Source organism: Cavia porcellus, unplaced genomic scaffold (genome assembly GCF_034190915.1).
Source record: "Cavia porcellus strain 051 isolate PalLab524CR breed Dunkin Hartley unplaced genomic scaffold, mCavPor4.1 scaffold_1, whole genome shotgun sequence".
Classification (NCBI taxonomy): Eukaryota; Metazoa; Chordata; class Mammalia; order Rodentia; family Caviidae; genus Cavia; species Cavia porcellus.
Genome location: NW_026947484.1, coordinates 82154547 through 82176417, shown reverse-complemented (window position 1 = coordinate 82176417; position 21871 = coordinate 82154547). Strand labels below are relative to the sequence as shown.

The following is a 21871-nucleotide window of genomic DNA, read 5'->3' as shown; positions in this document are numbered from 1 at the left end:
TTACTTTTTATAGACACTCCATAACTAAACTCTCAGTTGTTACTTATACCATACCTAAGTTTATCACCATAGTATTCAAATTCTGATGTTGGTACCAAAAAAATTCTATAAAACAAGTTTACCTAGAGACTATATTACAATTTTAAAGAGCATAGTACAGTATTTACATTTTATAGTCTATTAGTTCATCTACAACAGTCAGATAAAATAACTATTAAAAAGAAATCTGGAAAACACTTGAAAACTAATAGTAATATTTACTATCTACTAAATATTGAGGGGAAATGTCAAGAAGAAAACCATATAAACCAGCTCCAATATTATTTCTGAAGTAGCTGTAAATTTATATGGATATTACTAAGTTTCTAGATGATTCAGTATTCAAAGCTGCAAATTAATGATTAGTATACTAATTCTATTAACAACTAGTGATTTTTAATGCAAAATCATTTTAATTAGTTCAGATTTTCATTAGACAATAAAGATTTCTTTACTGAATTCTTACTCTTTAAGTCAGTTATTTGAGTCATTTTTTTAGATTAAAAGCCTAAGAAGTGAGGTGTGGTGACATACAACTGTACTCCTACCTGCTCATTAACCTGAGGGAGCAGACTGACAAATTCCAGGTCAGCTTAGTCACCTCAGTGAGACCCTGTCTCAGTAAACCCAGGCATGGTGGAACATGCTTGTAATCCTAGCACTCTGGAATGTTGTGACAGGAAGATCTTGAGTTGAAGCCCAGTCTGGGCAACTTAGTAAGGTAATTTCAAAATAAGAAGGGATGGGAATGTGGCTCACTGTGTAGGCTCTGGGTTCAATCCCCAGTATGCAGGACAACAGATAGGTGGGTGCATGGACGGATGGATGGATGGATGGGCTGAGGAAGTAACTTAGTGGAGGAGCATTTGCCTAGTATGTGCAAGGCCCTGGGACCAATTCTTAGTAATATTTTTTAAAAGCTTACCTAAAATTTAAATGTTATTACTGCTCCAAAAACATTGAATTTACTTTTTATTGAGCCAAAATTGAGATCTCTATTTTTAAAAAATAAGACATTAAAAATTTTCATTTTTTGATATTTTTCATGTGAGGAATTTTAGTAAGATCTAGAGCAGTCCAGAACACTTTTTAAATTGATCACAAACAGTCCTGACTACAGTTACCTAGACTGATTCTGTAATTATATTCCTAACTGCTAAATTTTCAAGTTATAATCGTAGAAGAGTGCTGCAAAGAAAAAATAGTGGGGATTAGAGCACCATAATAGAAACAATCTAAGCTAAATAACATTTAAAACACTGAAACAAAGTCATTTCTGGTTGTGAAGGATCAAGAAAAATGGTTTAACATCTGTCTATACTAACTCCTCTGTGCTTCAATTACTATAACCAAACAACTTAATCAACAGAGAGAAAAATGATTTGTCACATTGTCAGAGCTCAGAAAGTATCATTTCAGACTAGTTTTCCTATGGAAAAATAATCAGTCTCAATTTGTTGTATCTTCTAGTCCATAGGCCACTAAATTATGCCGCTAAATGATACCCTATAGAAGACTGCTGCCAAGGAATAACCCTCTAAAAGAAGCTGTATCTACAACAGGGATGCAATTTATCCCTCTCTTTTTCCAAGGTACTACAGCACCTGCCTAAGACCACTTGGGTGCTGCCAATGCAGCTGTCAAACTGATCATGTAAGATTTCCCCTTCCAGATCTTGTCAACCTTCCCTCTCAAGTCTACAGGGTAAACCATTCCAAAACACAATTAAAATGCTTAACACTTTATCAAAGCATTATTAGTTGTACTTTATATCAAGGTTGTCCACAAAATCGCTTAATTTTTTGCCAGTTTGTATCTCCTAACATCATTTACATGCTTGCAGAAAGGGGTACTGCTGCTATTATGGAGAACCCATACCTTTCCTTTAACATGTATGTGGAACAGACAAAGCATTTTGCATGTGATAATTATCACATCAAGACCAACAGGTAAGTGTATATACCTTATTTTACAGATAAGACAAAGGTTCAGGAAGTTGCTTAAGGTCTCATAGTTAGGAAGAGATAGCTCCTGGACACATACTCAAACAGCATGTCTTCAGACTCTTAGGACCACTGTGGAAATTACTTCTCCAGACAACTGTGATTCTCAAGAAAAGTGACAAAAACCAGGACACTAAAACCTGCCTTTCATTCATTCTCAAGTTACTAGACCAAATATTAACTAACTAGTAGGTATACAAGCGTTTTGTAATCATTCATACAAACAGGACAGAAGTCACTGGCTACATAAATGTTACAACAAATTTGCATTAAAGAATATTTTATCTTGAATGAGGAAAGCTTACTAAGTTTTCTACACCTGCTCCTATAGCTATGACTTATCTGTCAAAAGGTTTTAAATGCTTACTAAATATACTGATGTTTCCAGATACATCTTAACTGGCAATTTAAGCATACATGTCATCTTGATCCAAAAATAAAATTCTTCTTTATATTACTTAACATTTAACTACTTAAGACAACTATCTAAGATTCAGATTCCCCTGTTTTTAATGTCTGACTAGTAACTACTGACAACATAGAATAAAAAAAGAAGTAGTAACACCCACTCCTGCACTTGTAGCATTCATTTTCAGCATTGCAGTGACAGGTCAGATATAGTCATATATTTATGAATTTGCTCAGAGTACACAACTAACATTTAAGACCTTTTTATATTCTTTGAGTGGGACTAGAACCCAAAGTTTTCACACTAAGTTATATCCTTAGCCCCTTTTAATTTTAAGATAGAGTATCTCTAAGTTGTCTCGGGTGGGCTCCAATTTGAGATTTTCCTGCCTCAGCCTCCTTGGAATGCTGGGATGACTGGCACATGCCATTATGCCTGGCATACTGACTCGTGGTAATGTGCCCAGGATTCCATAAACTATCCACTTAATAAAACTGTCTGGCAATAAAGTATTAATATAATTTCTATGTTACATACTGGAAAACCGAAGTTCACTGGAGTTTGCTGTGTCATTTTTCAAAAGTTCTATGGGCTTAGTACACAACAATATAAAATCTTAAAGATACAGTTTCAAAATACTAAAGGAGTACATGAAGAATTAACCTAAATATTGTCATTTTGTATCTTCTGCTATGTCAACATAAAGGCATTGTCAATTTGCCTGTCACAAAAACAATAAGCTTCTCTATTTTTGTCTGAAAACATACCACAATGGTCTTTTCCATAGATACTCTAATTCATCTAACATTCCATAAAAACGATTAAGTAAATGGACTAGGAGAAAATATCTGACAACTACATATCTGATACACGGGGAAAAAAATTCAAACAACCAAATTAGAAATGTAAAAAGGGAAATTTAAAGGCTGTATGAATCGGAAACAAGCAAATGAAGGATGTTAACCTTACAAGTCAGTAGGGAAATGTAAATTAAAATGAGATAAGCACTACATACCTATCACTACAGCTTAACATGAAAAACAATAAAACAGCAAATGCTCATAAGGATGCAGAGAACTCAAATCACTCCTACACTGCTGACGGAAATGTAAAATGATGCAGTCATTCCACAAAACAGTTTGCAGTCTCTTTAGAAAAATAAAAGCAAAACTACCAGGAATTGCACTCCTTACCATATACCTAGAAAAACTAAAACTTCGTTTACAAAACCACTACATAAACATATAGCAGCAACCACTACATACAGCGACTTTGGCTGTAATAGCTAAAAACTGGTAATACAGGTATTTTTCAACAAGTGAATGGTTGAACTATAGTACATTGACACCAAGGACTAATACTCAGCAATAAAAACAAATATCTATAGAATCCATATTTGAGGGAGTGTTAAAAAAAAAAAAGAATCCAAAAGCTTACAAAGTACATTATTCCATGTACAAAAAGTTTAAAGGGACAAAATTATACAAATGGAGAAGAGATTAATAGTTATTGGGGTTAGGGATACAACATGATGGGATTCTACAGTTCGCACTTGTTCTACGTTGTAACACAGCCTCATAAAGTTCTATGCGCTGGCTATAATTACAGCAAAACTTGGGTTTGGGAGAATAGTTCATTCCATTCATAATCCAAAACATTTGTGTATCAAAGCAATGGAGAGAGAAAGAGAAAGACAGTGACAGAGAGATCCCAGATATAACCATATGAGGCATGACATACTACTCCAGTGCAAGACACTGATCATTTATTAAGTTAAATTTCTTAGAAATGTTTGCTCATCCTGCAGAATACACACAAAGTTACTCACAATCCAAGGTCTAATTGTATATAATCTTTCATATTTTCAACAAACACTGAAGAAATTATAATAGAAAATTTCAGAATTTTGTGTGGAGGTCAGTATCCTGGTTGTGACACTACTACAGCGAGTTTTACGAAATGTCACCACTGCAAGAGCACAGGATGCGTATGTAATTTCTTCTGCTAAAATTACTAATTGTGAATCTCCAATTACCTCAAAACAGTTACATTTAATTTTTAAAAGCTGTTCTATATAGAATGTATTTTCTGTATAATAATTACCAAACATAAACATAAGTCAAATTAGTACATGTAAAGATAAAACACTACCGGTTTCTCTTACTAGTTTTAGAAAATTGATTACTCCAACCTAAAAACTATGCTAAAAATAGTCTGTTTGGTGTATTCTAGACAAAGCTTTCACATTTTCCTAAGTGATAAAGACAGATTCTAAAGAACAAAATTGTGTCGTGACTTACTACTTCATCTGCAAATCCACCAGCAAGGACAAGAGAATAAGCCCCATCATTACTGCGACCATGAATTCCACCAACATGGGGCCTATGAACACCTGCTTCGCTCACCTATAAAATAAGTAAAAAGAATCTCAGAATACCTCTAAACAATTAAGTTACATTTACAAAATACTTTCAAATATATTATCAAACCATAAAAACCCAACAATCATGTCTCATCTAGTTTTAACTTTTGCTTTCATTTTAGTTCTCCCCAAATTAAAAGGGACTAAGGAGACATGCTTAAATTTGAGAAGGCCTAGAGTTCTCAGTTTCAGCAGTAACTTAATAATCATCATCATCTTATGTAATTTGAACTTTCAAACCAACTCATGTAAAAGAAAACTAACAGTGGTCAAGATCACCTCTCTCTTATTTCTCTTCTTTGAGTATAGCTATTTCCTACCCAGATTATCAGGTCAAAAATGCAGGAATTATTCTAGCCATTGTTTTCCTGTATTTCTCAAGACATATGGTCACAAAGGAATCTTGATTCTACTTCCTAAATCCTTCAAATCTATCTTTTTTACTGCTACTGCTCAATCGTAATTTTAGACATAGATTCTTACATTAGACAGTTTCACCACCTTTGGTTTTGCTCCTCTAAACTTACACTATCACAACAAAAATCTGTTTTTAAGAAATTCTGTATTTGACCTTCAATAAAGTATATGAAATGACCCTAGAGTATATCAAGTTCAAGTGAAGCATTGTATACTGTGCTCTATCAATTTCTTGATTTTCTCAGCTTTATGGATAGCTGTCCCTTCATGAAGCTTATATATTAGAGTGAAAATTATTCATTATTTCCCAACATGAAATCCATTTCTAGCTTAGTGATGTTATCCTACTTCAATGTCCTATGCTTTTTCTTATGTATTTTGAATTCTTCTTTACTGCCACAAGTACCCCACTTTCTATACTTCACATTCCCTGAGAAAGGTATTGTGAAACTACTATTCTTACAAAAGAAGCTGAAATTCAACTTTATACAATGAGTGTAGAAAAACAAAGTGGCTTGGTTTTTAAGCCAATAAGAAGCTAAAAATAAAAACAACTGACACTGGAAAATCTTAGGCCTCAGAAACTCCAAAGAGTTTACCAGGAGGCAGATGGACTTGGTTTTGGTACCCCACCAATCTTGGTAAAAATGAATTTGTTCTACTGTCTCCCATTCCCTAACAGACAAATCCATCCTGCTACATGCTAAGGCCAATAATCTCTCAATCACATTGGCAGCTTAGACCACATTAAAGGGGTTTTATGGTTAGTGAGTTAGTGACAGGCACATGAACAAAAAAGGAACAAAAATATTTATACTATTTTATTGTATTTGTATCTTACTGTACTCATAGATCAAGTCATAAAAATACAAATACCAGTTGAGTCAGAATTCTGTTACTACTATTCCAAGAATGAGAGAATACAAAGTACTAAGATAACTATCCATCTTCTTTACAAGTTAATAAAACTAAAAATTGAAAGAAATAAACATTATTTAGAAACAAGGTAAAAAGCTGGGGGAAATAACTACAACTTTATCTCTGAAAAACAGAAAATAGAGAAATAGGGTAGGTTTTTAAAATAAAAATCACACAATAACTTTTCAAGCTATGTAAAATGTATTTCTCTGTTTTAATTTTAATCATACCAAAGCTCTTAGTACCATGGATCACTAAATACAAAAAGGCAGCTTTAACTGAAGTTCAGAATGCTAGATACCTCATAACTGCTCTATTATAGTATTCTACTATAATGTTTATTTCACATTAACTTATCCACATTAAAATTAACTTTCTAAAAAATAAATCTGGAATAAATACAGCAAACTTCAAGTATAAAACAGAAACCATTTTATTCCTGCATTTACTAGTACTTCTTTCTCTCCAATATATTCATTTTCATTGAGAAGCCTCACAGAAAACACTCAAAGTAGGCTTAAAGTTCGATGACATTAAATAAAAATTTTCAATCACTTAAAGAAAAAACTAGTATTTCAAACACTACACTTTTTAGTAAGAAAATTCTTTTGAAAGCTTAATGATGAGAGCTAAGCACAGAGGCACACACATGTAATTCTAGCACTCTGTAAAGCTGCAAGACAATTATAAGTTTGAGACCAGCTGGGTGTCCCATTTACCAAGCCCCTGTCTCAAAATAAAAACATTTAAGGGACAGGGCATCTGGAGATGTAGCTCAATGTATAGACCCTGGTTACCATCTCTAGTACGGGTGAAAGAAAAGGAGGGGAGGAGGAAAGGAGGAAATAAAGATGAAAGTAATATTAGCACTATAACTATATAACACTAAAAATAAATTGACAAGAAAGCATAGCTGATATCTCGTTCTGTGATATTTATTCCTGTTAACCTTCTAACAACTGATAACACCACAGGTTATTAATGAGGTCTACCTTATAATCTACATGTTAACATTACTTCTATTTTACATAAACTCATTTTTCCTTTTCAACTAACTAACCTAATTTAAAAACATACCTGAACTCTAAATCTCCAAGTTGATCCAACAGGAATACCAGGAATAGGTCCATAATGATTAGAAGGGACAATAGTACACTCTTTTGTACGGCCAACACAAGCCATGCCCTGTAAATTACAAAACAAGCAGTCTGAGAAATCAATTATGTTAAAACTGTTAATGAAATAATTTAGTACCCATAGAAGCCCCACTATTTATATGTAATTTAGATATCACTGATTTAAACAATTACACTTTAATCTTTTATACCTTAACCATTACTTTCTAGTATTTTTTAAAAATACTAGATAATGTAATTGGCTACTGGAAGGAAAAAGGTGAATTTCTTCTTTACCCTGCCCCAGTCTCTCCGGCTTTCAGTACTAGCTGAAGGCATCTTTGCTTTCTTTTTACTCATCTTGAGTCTTTCACCAGCTTTTACAACCTCACTGGAATCAGTTTTACAACAAGGACAATACCTTTAAAGGAAAAAAGAAGAATTTTGACAATATTATAGTAAGGATGATAACAGAATAAAATAACCTTTATAGTTTAAGTACAAGTTTTAAAATGTATTACTTGGGATGTATTTCACAACTTTAGCTCACATTAAACTTCTAAAATGTTTTCATGATTAGGCTGAGTATAAGAACACATTTATTATTTTAGAGATTCTTAAAGATATTATTACCAATTCTCAAACTAAATTCAAAAGTCAGATTAAACTGTGAGACCCAAATGGCACTATAAAACTGTAATCTTATCAAGAAAATGAAGAAATTATTCATTTGAAATTCTTAACACTAAAACGAAAGTAGAAATAAATGATGCTTCTAGACCAAACACTGAACTAGACAATGGATAATAGTTCCCTACCTAACTTGCTTTTTAGAATTGAATTGAAAATGTATATAGTCTTTTAACATAAAGATGTCATAAACTAACATAAACATAAACTTGCTTATGTTAGTCTTATTCCTATTTCCATTTTAATTCCCTAGCTTGTTTGTTCTTTATCATAAGCTGCACTAAATCTTTTATAAAAGTATTTGTCAATAGGTAACATTAAAAATGCTTATAAATATAATACTGAAACACATAGATATGGTATATTATTGGGGTTTGTGTGACTATTTTTTTCCTTTTTCTTTTTTTAGAGTAGTGAATTGAGCCTAGAACATAAGGTATGCTCAGCAATAGTTCTACAACTGAAGTACACTTCTAGTCCTCTTTTTCTTTTATTTTCAGACAAGATCTTGCTAAATTATCCAAGCCGGACTCCACCTTGCAGTGTGCTTGCTTCAGAGTTCTGAGCAGTTGGAAATACAGGTGTGCACCACTATACCCAGCTTAGATGAGGCTATTCTTAGTCACTTATGAATGAAAACTTTATGCAGTAAGTAAGCATTATAGGGAGAGGAAAATATATAGTTCATCTGAAACTGACCCTAACAAACATAAACATAAATTTTCTAAGAGGGAAGTTGCAAAAGCTTCCAAAAATTAATTTGTTCTAAACAAAGAGTAGACTTCAACATACATGTGCATCTTTATAATTATATTAAAGAGTATAATGAAAGCAAATATTATCTGCCTGACAAGAAAATAATTCCAAAGATTAAATATCCAAACTACTTAATTTGAAGAAACAGAAAAGATAATTTAAGGTCAAATAGTTCCTGGTGAAATAAAAGATCCTGATAAGATACTCCAGAGTAATATAAGACTATCCTCCAAAGGGTATGCCTAGGAATAATTCCTTTAAAAGGTTTATTTGGAGTCTCCAATATGACAAGTATTAATTGGTGCTGGAGATAAACACTTGTGAAGAAAATATTTACAAACTTTAAGTAAAGTAAGCTATAATGTAAATGGAAAGAACTTTATATGTGAAGTACTACACTGTAAATGAAATAAATCAGCATCATGTGAAAAGAGCAATTGGAAATAGCATGTTTCTCAAGGAGGATAAGTCACATAAAGCAGACCAATAAAAAGAACAGTTATGTACAAAAATCCTGAGGCATAAAAATAAATGATAAGCCCATAGGAATGTAACAGTGAACATAGTAAGTAAACAGGCTGGCGATAAGTAATGATGTTAAAAGAACAGACAAGGGCCACAAACAGTAAACAATTTTATTGTAAACATAACATGAAGACAGTGGTTTTAAACAAGTGAGTGACCTTGATCCAGGATTAAATGATCTGATCCTGATGCTATGGGAGAAAGGATAGCCAGTTGAGTACTGCAGAAACAGAGTATGTGGTACAGAAGCTCAAGTAAGAAATAACAGTTTACATGGGAGAATAAAAAGGGGCAGTGTTAGTGCAAAGTTAACAAGATTTGAGAATGCATTAAGAGAAGGAATAGGTGAAGAGACTAAGAACCAAAGACGAGTTTAGTTTTTTGACATGAAGAAATGGATACCACCTTATTTACCAGAAGCAAGGAGAAGAATAGGGTTTTACAAGATGTGTTTGTGAAAATCAGTTGGTCTGGACTGATCCTGGGATGCTGGTCAAGTATACAGAAATATAAAACTCAGGGGAGATTAGATTTCAAAGCAAAACTTCAAACTAATACCTTCTTAATATTTCAAGTTTAGGGGACTGGGAATTTAGCTCAGCGGCATAAGCGTCTGCCTTGTAAGCAGGCAGTCGTGAGTTCGATTCTCCGTACCGATAAAAAGGAAAAAGACAAAAAAAAATTTTAAGTTTCATGACTACATGAAATCAATCTAGAAATCAATGACGAAAAGAAAACAGACTGCCTTAGGAATATTGAAATTTGGTGAGAGAAGAACAAGAAGCAGGTGAAAAATTAGGATCATAAAATTCAATAGAATCTAAAAAAAATAAGTAAACAGAGAAAGTAGGTGAGCAGTAGAATAAGGACCAAGAAGCGATCACGGGGATTGAAAACACACAAAGTTATCTATAAGTCTTACTCAAGGCATATATAATGGAGTCACAGGAAAAGCCAAACTGCCAAGCAGGCACTTACGCGGCTGAGCTAAATCCCTAGCCCCACTGGAGGTACCTTTTGAGAAGGTTGGCCATGAAGGAAGCAAGGAGCAGGAAGGAGCCGGTGGGAAAAACACAATCAAGGGAAGTTTCTGTGTTTTGAAAATTCAAGAGATTCTAGGATGGAGTAAGAATGATTTAGTAATGGCAATTTGGAAAAGGAATTAACTGCAGGACCAAATTTCCTGGAAAGGCAAAGGATATGTAATTATGAGGTTTGTGTCTATAACTTAGAGGAACTATGATTACTATCATGAAAAAATTCAGAGTAACAGGAATAAGTTATATACCTTCCTCTTTTTTCTCACCTACATCATCTCCCCTGGATAATAGCAACTACTTTTCTTTTTTTTTTTTTTTGTCTTTTTCCTTTTTATCGGTACCAGGGATTGAACTCACGACTGCCTGCTTGCAAGGCAGGTACTTGTGCCGCTGAGCTAAACCTCCAGCCCCAGCAACTACTTTTCTAACAGGCCCAGAAAAGTACAAAGGAAATGGAAACAATTTCTTCTTAACATTGCTATCAGCTACCCACATCTCACACCATTATTTCTGAGTATGTGATGCATCTTTAAAATCCTCAATGGCAACAGTTTGGCCCATGGTTTAAAAAGTGAAAAATAGCATTCCTTAATATGGTATTTAATGTTCACTAAACTTTTAATTATAAACATTTTTCCCAATCTCGCTTCTAACAGTTTGTCATTATCGTTATTTATCTTTCAATAGCTAAAACTATATATGAAAATTTGGATTTTTGGTGTGTTAGTCTACTCACCAGCTTCACAGGATTAGAAACAGTAATCCAAAGAAGCACATCATCAAAAGCTATCATGTACTTAATAGTAATGAGTAATACACAATATAACAGAATATTACACAATGTAACAGAAACACCTAATACAGTAGAGGTGGTTTACAAAGGCTTATGAAAAAAGTCATTTTTAAATGAAAAGCTAAAGAATATCATCTCAAAGCTAAACATAAGAGAAAAATACTTCCAAGAATAAATTGTATAGACTGTAAAACCTCTGAAGAAAATGAAGATGACTTATTTAAGAAGATGAAATCTTTTTAGACTATAGAGAACTTTTAGAAACAGAACAGCAAAATGAAGGGGGCTGGGGATTTAGCTGGAAAAGGCCTAAAAAAAGTGCAAGTCTCTGTAAGGCAAAGTAAAGCCTTTGAGCCAAAGAAGTAACACAATCATATTTGCATTTTAAAAGACCCCACATTAGAGCATGGATTATATGGACTGAGCTGGGGAACACTTCAGAAGTTCTTATTATAATTCAATAATTATCAATTCCAAGTAACCATGTGATATTTTAGGCACTTTGATACCTATTATGTATTTTTAAAACTTTGCTGTTGGTGATTCAGATACACATTTCACATCAGATTCCTCAAAATGAGAAAAACAAAAACCTGATAATCTTACCAGTATTCTTCCTCTGGGATTTTATCCAAAGGTGGATTCAGGCAGTAAATATGATAGGCCATATTACACTCATCACAAAGAAGCTGCATGTTGGGATCACGCTTCTCACCACATTTATGACAAGAGCACGTGTGACATTTCTTATCTGGGTCTCCACCACACAGGTCACATTCAGGGTCATTTTTCCCTATTAAGAGCAAAATTATAGCAAGTGTCATTTTAAAATAATTTTCACACTAATTAGCTGTGTAAAGGAAAAATATATGAAACTAGCATATATATAAAGAAGGAACCAAAAACACTAATCAAGTGGGAAAAACTAAAGAATAATGACTAGCCCTCATCCCAGGCTTCTTAAATTAGAATTTCAGGAATGTGCTCAGGTTAATGTCAGTGAAAAATCTAAAGGCAGCAAATGCCAATGTACATTTTTGCCTTAAAAGCTGTATTATGTAAGAGGAATGCCCCCTCCACATTCCCCCTAATGTTCTCCGTGATACTCAAAGGCTCGAACTTTAGGGCACCATAGAGTATCTTAAAACTTCAAGAGAAATGTAATTTGTTGAACAAAGGTAGTGTGTAAATGCAACTGGTTTCTATTTCTTTTGGCATTTACATGCCGTGAAAATGTTACTGAGACATTAATGGTCCGATGAACAAGGAAAGACCGAAAAATTCTGGAGAAAAACTTAAAGACAAATAGTTTTCCCATTCAAAGAACATAAATTAATACCTGGGTCTTTATTTCTACTAGATTAGCAAAAATTAGTATTTAGTATTGATAAAACTATGGAGAAAATGGAAGGCTGATGGTGAGAATGCAAATGATTAATCATTTGAAAGACTACTCACAATCAGACAAATTTGGACTCTCTTATTGGAAGGCATTTTTTTCTATTGTTACACTGAAAATAAATTTATGTGGTCTACAGTTTTAAACCTCCTTCCAAGTTATTCACTGGTCAGTAAAAAAACAATGTCCTATCATGTATACCACATGCAGTCTAAGCTTTAAAAAACCCATACTTAAAAATTTTCCATCTGCAAATGAAAGAGGATGGGCTCCAGGCTTCTCAATCTTGAAGATTTCTTCTACAAATATTACCCTGCAGTCATTTAATGTTCCTTCTGAACCCCTGTTTAACAAAGAAAGAAAAGAAAATTGACTTCTATAACAAAATGTACACAATGGCAAATGCTAATCAGAAATTAGTTTGGAAACCCACTACTTTGTCTGCCTACTTACAAATTGGGATTGTATCTATTGTAATCATGCTGAATTTTTTTTTTTTTAAATAAACAGTGTCTCATTATATAGTCCAGGCTGGCTTCAACTCACAATCCTCCTGCTTCAGTTTCCCAAGTTCTGGGATTACAGATATTAGCCACCATGCCTAGTTATCACTTCCAACAGCAGAGAATTTTAAAAAGTTAGTTAACATTAAAAGTCAGATATAATTTTATAGTGTCATCAAAAAGAAAAGCCAGAGACTTTGTTTCTCAGATTATCTGACAAAAAAAACTGCTATCTTGGACATTTAGTCTAAAAACTATAGCACACTGGGAGGCCAAAGCAAGAGTTCAAGTTTGAGTTTAGATGGGAAACAGTGAGGACATCAAAATTTCAAAAAGAACTAGCACATAGCTAAGCGTGAAGGCCCTGGATTCAATTCCCAGTGCCAAGGGCACAGGGGGTAAAGATGGCGAAAAAGAGAGAGAAGCAGATTTTCACACACAGTGTTGTATTTCTCACTCTCAATTTGTATCTATTTGCAAATACTTCTTTAAACTTTTCTACAATGACTGAATTTGTGTATTTGTCCTTAATCTGTAAGCTTTTGAAGTATATTTTGAAGATACATTCATTAGATGCGCACAGATTACACTATTTTACAGACATATTCTATACCACCTTTTTGTTGTTAGCATTTATGTGGAGACCTTTCCTATTCTTCCACTGTTTAAAGAAAAAAAAAAAACCTGAGACAAGGTCTCCTTATATAGTTCAAACTGGCCCTGAATTCACTATGTAGCCCAGGTTGGCCTCAAACCTGCAGTGATCCTCTTGTGTCTCATCCTCCCAAATACTGGGATTACAAGCATGTGTCACCATGCCTGGCTTCTTTTAAAACTTTTAATGTCAAATAGTACACAAATAAAGAATGCCACATAACTGGGCAATTAAAGTGCATTCTCTGAGCTGAGGAGCCATGATAGAAAATAAACTACCTCAAAACCGTTGATAGGCCCCTCCCAATAACAACTTCTTCATACTCTCCTAAAAGTCATGTTGACCTTACTTCTTAACACCTGTCCACCTCCATAAACACATGAAATAGTTTTGCTTGTTTTAAATAGCTGTATCTAGAAATTCCCACACCAAGTCTTTCTTCCGGGCAATTTGTTAGAGAAGTCCCACATTTGTGCACATTTCTTCAGTGCATTTCCAAAATGTAATCAAAATAGCTTTTGTGGTCATCTGTATTTTGTGTGAAACTTGCAAGTACACACTAACATTTTCTGTACAAATTTAGGTCTAATGGATATTTATATATATTTACATGTGTTTTTTCTTTCTTCTCTTAAACAGAAAATCCTAGTCCTCAGATGCCTAAAATACTGTAAACATGCTTGCTTTTTCATACATTACATATAATTCTTACATACAATTGCTGAAAAGTATAAACTTTCTACTTTTCCTTTTCTTTGGTTATAATATAGCACACTCTCAAATCATTAATTGCTGTATACTATACTTTCTTCGTGTCCCTCAATTCCTCTGCTGGGGATCAAACTCAGGGGCTTCAGAACTATAGTTAAAACAATTTTCCAGTGGGCTAGAGATCCCTGGACCCTTAGCCCTAGTTCTAAATGCAGAAATGTAAAAAATGTTTACCACTACTCTTTATGTAAAATCTCTCTACTTGATTTAGTTCTTCAGATTTCTTAAGATTTCTTAGGCCAGAGTCATAGAAAGAGTACCTGTTTCTAATACCCTAATAATGCTTTATCTATACCATTTATACCACAGACTAGATTGGCTAGACAGTTATCTTTGGCTCACTCTAACTCATACTTGTCTTTCTGGATGCTTTCTTATCTGAAATGATGTCATCTAAACCTTATTTTCTCTTTTTCCTCTACCTTTGTATGGAATTCGATCAATCTTTTCCTTTCACTCATTGTTAAAAATCATAAAATCCCTGAGCCCTTAGATGCTGATTTTAGGGGTTTTTTTGCAAATTTATAGCCACAGAGCTCATTTTCTTTTAAGAGTTCAAAATTCTGCCAGATGAAATCTAACCTAATAAAAAAGCAGGTCAATGGTTGCTTGGGGCCAGTGAGGTGGTGGGAATGACTACAAGTGGTGCTGTGAAAGCTTTTGGGGGTGATGAAAACATTCTTCAATACAATGCAGGATTAGATGTATACATTTCTCAACATTTCCTGAATTGAACACTTACTGTGACTATCTACAGGGCATTACTTACAGGATACCCTCTTCCCCTCATGAAAACACAGATGGTTCAAATCCCTTACATAAAGTAAAAAGACTAATTTTTGTCTCTATAACTTATATACATCATTTCTGTGTATATTTAGATTCATTTCCAGTACAAAAACAAAACAAACAAACAAAAAGTTTATTCATGATTGGCCTTCATTATCTAAATTATGCCTCAAAACAATTTTTATTTTTTATTTAAAGAAAATAAAAACAATGGTACAAAATTTCAAGATTGCAGAAAAGTAACAATGGTTAGGACATTGCGTATTGTCATCTTCAAAGTTGTCGTTCATATTACAAGATACAGGCATGAAAGATCAAATAATATAGGCAAAAACTTTCTTTAAAAAATCTTTCTTTTCAATGAACAGCTATTAGTAGTATAACTATCTCAACTATTTTGTGTATTTTTTTTCTTTTACTTTCTGTCTTTTCTCCTTCCCTTCAACCCAGGTTCTTTCCTTTTGAACAGTTTATTCCCATTTTAGTCTCTATTGTATATTTTGGATATTAGTCTTTCAGGTTCATATACTTGGAAGACAATACAATGTTTACACGAGCAAGTCTGATTTATTCCATTTATGAGTATGGTTTCAAGTTGCATCCATTGCCTTATAATATCTCGAGTTATCCTTTATAGCTTAGTATTCCGTTTTATAAAAATACCACATCTTTTTGGCCATTCCTTGATTGGTGAGCATTTGGGTTGCTCCCAACATTGAGCTAAAACAAACTGTGCTGCTATAAACATGGGTGTACATGTATAGCTGTAGTATATTTTTAATAATTCTTCTGGGAAGATATCCAGAAGGGGAATAGCTGGGTCAGGTGGGTCAGTCTAATCGTAATTTTCTGAGGACTCTCCACCCTGATTTCCATAGTGGCTGCACTAGTCTTCACTGCCACCACGAAAGCTTACTTTCTGAGGTCTCCTGATTGCATTCTACCACCTTGTTTTTAACTGGATGTCTGTTTTCTTTGTCCTACTCAATCTGGATTTTGCTCTCATTCATTTCTGCTCAAAATGAGGCTTTGGAATGAACCTTCAGATGACTAGAGAGTTTATAGGGCTATAATCCCATCAGAATTTACTGAAAACACTTTCTACTTACCCAATTTGAGATGAATACTCCTCTTAGTTTTTCTGCTATGTGAATGATCTGTTGTTACATACTAAATCAAACTGAGTAGCCTACAATAAAATTACCTTGGTTTCTGTGAGTCAGAAATTGGGGGACAGTTTAGCTTAGTCTTTTATGAGATTGCAGTCAAGCTTTTGGCCAGGGTTGCTGTCTCATCTGAAGACTCAACTGAGGGAGCCATCAACAGGCTACCTAAAGAGCTTCACAACACATAAACTGACTTCCTCCAAAAAAAATGAGTGTAGAGTAACCAAAACAGAAGACATAATCTTTTTACAACTAAGCCTCAAAGTGGTATACCTAACGGTTCTGTTATAGTCTGCTTAGAAAACACTGGAAGAACTACACAAGAGTATTAGAAAGCAGAAATCATTGATGTTTATCTTAAAAGATAGCTACCATAAATACTAGCTTATATAGCTACCTTCTCTTCCTTTTAGAGAGCCAGTGGTATCATAGGTATGGAAGCCTGTGGTTTATTCTTCCAGACATTTTGGAACTTGTGAAAGATGTCACATCACATTGTTGTATATGTTGACCATAAGTTTTGGGATTAAATATTTTAAGTTGCTTTTTATTTAGGAATTTGGAGACAACAAGTCTGTGCTGTTGTCAACTTCCTAGAATACCAATTATCCTCTTTGTACCTTGTATAACTACTTACTTGTTTGCTTTTTAAAAACAAGTTATAAGGACATGACACATGATAAGTTAGTTCAGACTGGCCTTAAGCTCATGGTGATCTGCAGGCATGGCCACCACCCTTGGATCATGAGTTTAAAAAACCCTTTTGTGTAAGCAGTTTTAGGATCTTCACTTTAACGTAGTTTGTTGATCTTTATTTGTAGAATGTTTAATTCCTATACAGCAAATGACTAATAAAATACAAAATATATAATAAAGTATTATCTGTTTTAGTCTGAATTGCCTTCTGGATTTATGTATCATTCCAATTTCATGATGGTATTAATTTGTCAATAAAGCCTTGAAATTTTGGTGGTTACACAGACTAGACTGCCAACTTATAACAGTGTTACTTTATTCAATGGAATGTCACAACTTCACTTTTTTCAATGAAATGCCAAAATCTCAACTTCACTTATCAACTCCATCTTTTGCATTATTGTTTCTGTGCAATTTTTCCCACTTCATTATCACTTCTGTGAGTGTTCTGTTTTATACTTAGCTGTCCCCTGGTCCTTAATTCCTTCCTGCATTTCCATGTATCTGGGACTTACTTCCTTCTGCTCAAAAAACTTACTTTCGCTATTTCTTTTAGTGCAGAGCTATGGGTGATAAATTGTCTTGGACTTTATTTGACAGTATTATTTTGGCTTCAATTTTTTAACAATATCTTTATTAGAAACTTTTTTAAGCTGAAAATTTTTAATGTTTTCACATGCTATTCACTGTCTTTATAGTATTTCTGATGAAAACAATCATCCTGTTTTTACCACTATTTTTTATTCACTTGTGATATACTACAATGTGTTTTGTTTGTAACTATTTTTTATTCACCTGTGAAATACTACAATGTGTTTTCTTTATATTTATTCCACTTATGGTTTATAGAACTCCTCTGGTATGGACTGATATATTTTATCAGTTTCATGAAATTCTGGACATTCTATTTCTAAGTACTTTTCTCTTACTCTTTTTCTGGAAAGCCAAACACATTCAATCCGACATTTCAGCAAGCCCCATGTGTCTACTACTCTCTTATTTTTTTTCTTTTTAAAAAAATTTATTCATTTAGTTAGTCTTTTTGAGACAAGAAATGCAGTTCAAGCTCATCTCAAGCTCACTTTGTAATCCAGGCTGGTCTCGAACCTGCAAAGATGTTCCTTTCCTTCCTCAGCCTCCCAAGTGCAGGGATTACATGCATGTGCCACCATGCCCAGGTTTTTTCACTTTGGATAGTTTTTCTGGACTTGCCTTCCATGTTAGCAATCCCATCTTTTATAATTTATCTGCTGTTAAATCAATGTAGGTCCTAATACCTTACAATAGTTTTCAGCTCTCAAATTTCCATTATGGTTATATTATATATTCCAATTTTTGGTTGAAATCCACCATATATCTTCTTGAGCATATTAATCAGTTAAAGTCCCTCTCTGATAAGTTGATTAGGTCACCTACAGATCCACTTCTATTACATTCTCCTGTCTTCAGGTTATGTGGCTGGTATCACTGACATAATATAATTTTGAGCTTCTTAATAGATGATGCATAGAAAATAGAAGCGTTAATAATTATCTAATAGAAAGTTCACTTTTGCTTCTTCTAAGGGGATACTGTGGTGGTTTAACATTTCATCAGATTTGCTTGGTCAAGGCTTGTTTATAAACTTGATTAAGATTTAAGCTGTTTTGCCATAGTCATCTAGTCCTCAAACTAAGTATCTATGAAGGTACTCTACCCCAGTTCCAAAATCTGACATTTACCTTCTAAGACCACAAAAAATTCCACTACTTGTACTTACAAGTTCAGCCTTCTGCCAAGAGAAAGCTGGTTATTTGGTCAAAGTTCCAAGATGAAAATAGGCTATATCCTTGACGCATTCCAAGTATGTGCCAAAAGCTATGTTGGTTGCTGCTCCTACTTGCTCTCTGTTTTAACACTGGATCTGGGTTTAGTAGACTTCCCAGGGAAAAACACAATTACAAAGCCAGTAGCCTTCTAAAGTCTTTCACTCTCTAGCCACAAAGCTCTTGATGCTCTACTGACCCAAAGAGGTAACTATTTTACCTGGCTATTCTGGCTATTTTAGATAAGACTGTTGATCTACCCACCTATCCTACCTTACCTGGAACCAGAAGCATTTTACATCTTCAAATTATCAACAAATGTCACAAAGACCAATAGCTTTAAAGCTAAAAATTGCCTTTTCCCTTATTTTATTAAAGATTCAGCAGATATAACTTCTACATGTAATTGATGGATCCACAGATCATAACCAAAATATGTAAATAAACTGTGAACTCATTCCTTCAAGAGCTTGATTTTGGCCAGTTCAGATGGTAATTCCAATACTCTAGGAGGCTGAGCCAAGAGTTTAAGTCCCACCAGGGCAACTTGGTGAGACCTTGTCTCAAAATTAAAAAAGGACTGTGCAAAGGCCCTGGCCTCAATGTCCAGTACTTAACATAAAAGGGAAACAAAAAACAAGAACTGACTGCGGTTGTAGCTCAGTGCAAAGGCCCTGGATTTAAGTCTCAGAATGACCAAAATGACATTTATTTTCATTGAATCTAATAAACCCGTAGCTGTAATATATATTACCAAAAAGAAAACTGGCCTAAAGTGGAGTGATCTAAGGAAAAAAACCCTATAGTGCTGACTCTCAAATAGACAATATTAAAAATTATCTGATTTCAACACAGGGAAAACAAAAAGAAAAACCAGAGATGAGATGTCTAAAGACTCTCCAAGCCAGGACATCAAATAGTTCCTTTACAGTTAAAGGTAAGTGGGAAATAAACCACTCTGCAAATGAAGTAATAAACATCTTTTAAGATTATCATTGAGAGTAAGCAGAAATAATATCCTTCAAGAACTGAACTGCAAGCTAGGATTCATGCTGCTTCAGACATCTGTTAAGTGGTCTAAGAAAGTTCAAGCAAAAAAATTTAAATTAAATGGCACTTTCAGATGATCAGCAGAAGCAAACTAAAACTTCTAGGAAAACTAAACTTCACTAAATTAAGTAACAATTGTAAGCTGTATTTTAATTTCAGATGTCAAAATACGAAAAACTATTGTCTCAGAACCTACAGAATTCTATCTTCACTGAAAACCCATAGTTACTAGTACGAGTAATAAGGTCGGGCATTCAGAAGTAAATGAACAAAAAATTAAAGTATTAACATTCCAGCTGTATGGTAAACCAAATGGTGGGCCCAAAGAAGTCTATGGGTCAATGCTAAGAACCTATGAAAGTTACCTTACATGATAGGAAGGACTTTACAGATATGATTAAGGATCTTGGAATGGGAAGATTATCCACGTAACCCCAACTATAATCACAAGGACCTTAGTAGTAGAAGGGGGAGTAGAACAGTCCAAAGGAGAGCTGACAACCCAATGGTCAGAGAGATGCAAAATGGCTGTCTTTGAAGTTGGAAGAAGCAGGCAACAGACCAAGGAATGTGGGATGCTTCTGCTGGAAAACAAAATACATTTTTCCCTTGGAGTCTTCAAAAATAAACATTCTTGCTCCACACTTTGATTTTTGCCAACAATATCAGAGGTAATAATACTAGATTTTGTGATAAGCAAGCATAAAACATTGAAACACAAAAAATGTTTTGAATGCTCTTCAAAGCTAACTGCAAAAAAATAGACTTTGAAGCCAAATGCTGGTATACACTTCTAATCCCAGCTACTAACAAAATAGAGTGAGCAGGATCACTAGTAAGCAACCTAGGAAAACCTTGTCTCAAAACACAAATCAAATGCAGATGTAGCTCAGTATTACCTGGGTTGAATCTCAAGTATGCATGTGCACGCACACACACAGACATACACACAGACACACACACACACACACACACACACACACACACACACAATGATAATTAAAATTAAAAGGCTCAAATATATTCACTTTTGGACTACTTAAAATTAAAATAAAAACAGAGAAAAATTACATTCCAAGTTCCCTTATGAAATCTCCCAAGTGATTACAAAGTATGTCCTCTCTTTCCTCCTTTGCCCCTTCTATATAATACAAAGGATTAAAGCTGAGGATTCTTTGCACTACAAGTCTAACACAGGACCAGGTATGTTGGTGCATACCTATAGTCCCAGCACTCAAGAGCCTGAGTCAGGAGGATCAAAACGAGCTCAAGGCCAGGCTGGACTACATAGTAAGACCCTGTCTTAAAAACCCAAACCAAACAAGAAATTTGAATCTAACATAACTGATACACCTCTTGATTAAAAGATCATAAACTAAATTCAGAAACTTAAAAAAAAAAAACAGGTACTGCACACATTAAAAAGTTTCTAAAACATTTCACAATCTAGATGTAACAAATTAGAAAACTAAACTTTACTTCAGGAATGAAATAGAGAATATAATTAGTACTACCATGGTTAAAGATACTGAATCATTCATTTAAAAAAACTTCTTACAAAAAAAAGAGCGGACTCTACCGAAGAATTCTACCAAATATTTAGGAAAAGCATACAAAACACTTATCAAGACAGAAAAAGAAAATTCCAAATTCTTTTCTGAACTACCATAACTCAAAAATGACACCTAGAATTAAAATTATTCTAGGGAGGTGGGGCAACAGGATCTTGCTATGTAGTTCAGCCTGACCTTGAACTCATTCTGTAGCCTGGGCTGCCTTAAACTCCTGATAATTCTCCTGCCTCAGCCTCCCATATGCTGGAAGTTTAGGATTCTACCACACTTCACATTCAAATGTAAATTTTACATGCAACTTGCACTCATTAACACAAATAGAAAAATCTTATTGTC

At 34.1% G+C, this 21871-nt stretch overlaps 1 protein-coding gene across 4 annotated transcripts in view; it reads right to left on the bottom strand.

Annotated features, from left to right (window-relative positions):
- Uhrf2 (ubiquitin like with PHD and ring finger domains 2) overlaps positions 1 to 21871 on the bottom strand; it is a 76863-nt gene that overhangs the window by 11830 nt on the left and 43162 nt on the right. For all 4 annotated transcript variants that reach the window (XM_063250947.1, XM_005004713.4, XM_003472174.5 and 1 more), the window contains 5 exons: positions 12760 to 12869; positions 11734 to 11920; positions 7621 to 7744; positions 7286 to 7393; positions 4752 to 4856 (listed from right to left, as the gene is read on the bottom strand). In XM_063250947.1, coding sequence (XP_063107017.1) covers positions 4752 to 4856; positions 7286 to 7393; positions 7621 to 7744; positions 11734 to 11920; positions 12760 to 12869 — 634 coding nt within the window. The remainder of the gene's footprint in view (positions 1 to 4751; positions 4857 to 7285; positions 7394 to 7620; positions 7745 to 11733; positions 11921 to 12759; positions 12870 to 21871) is intronic.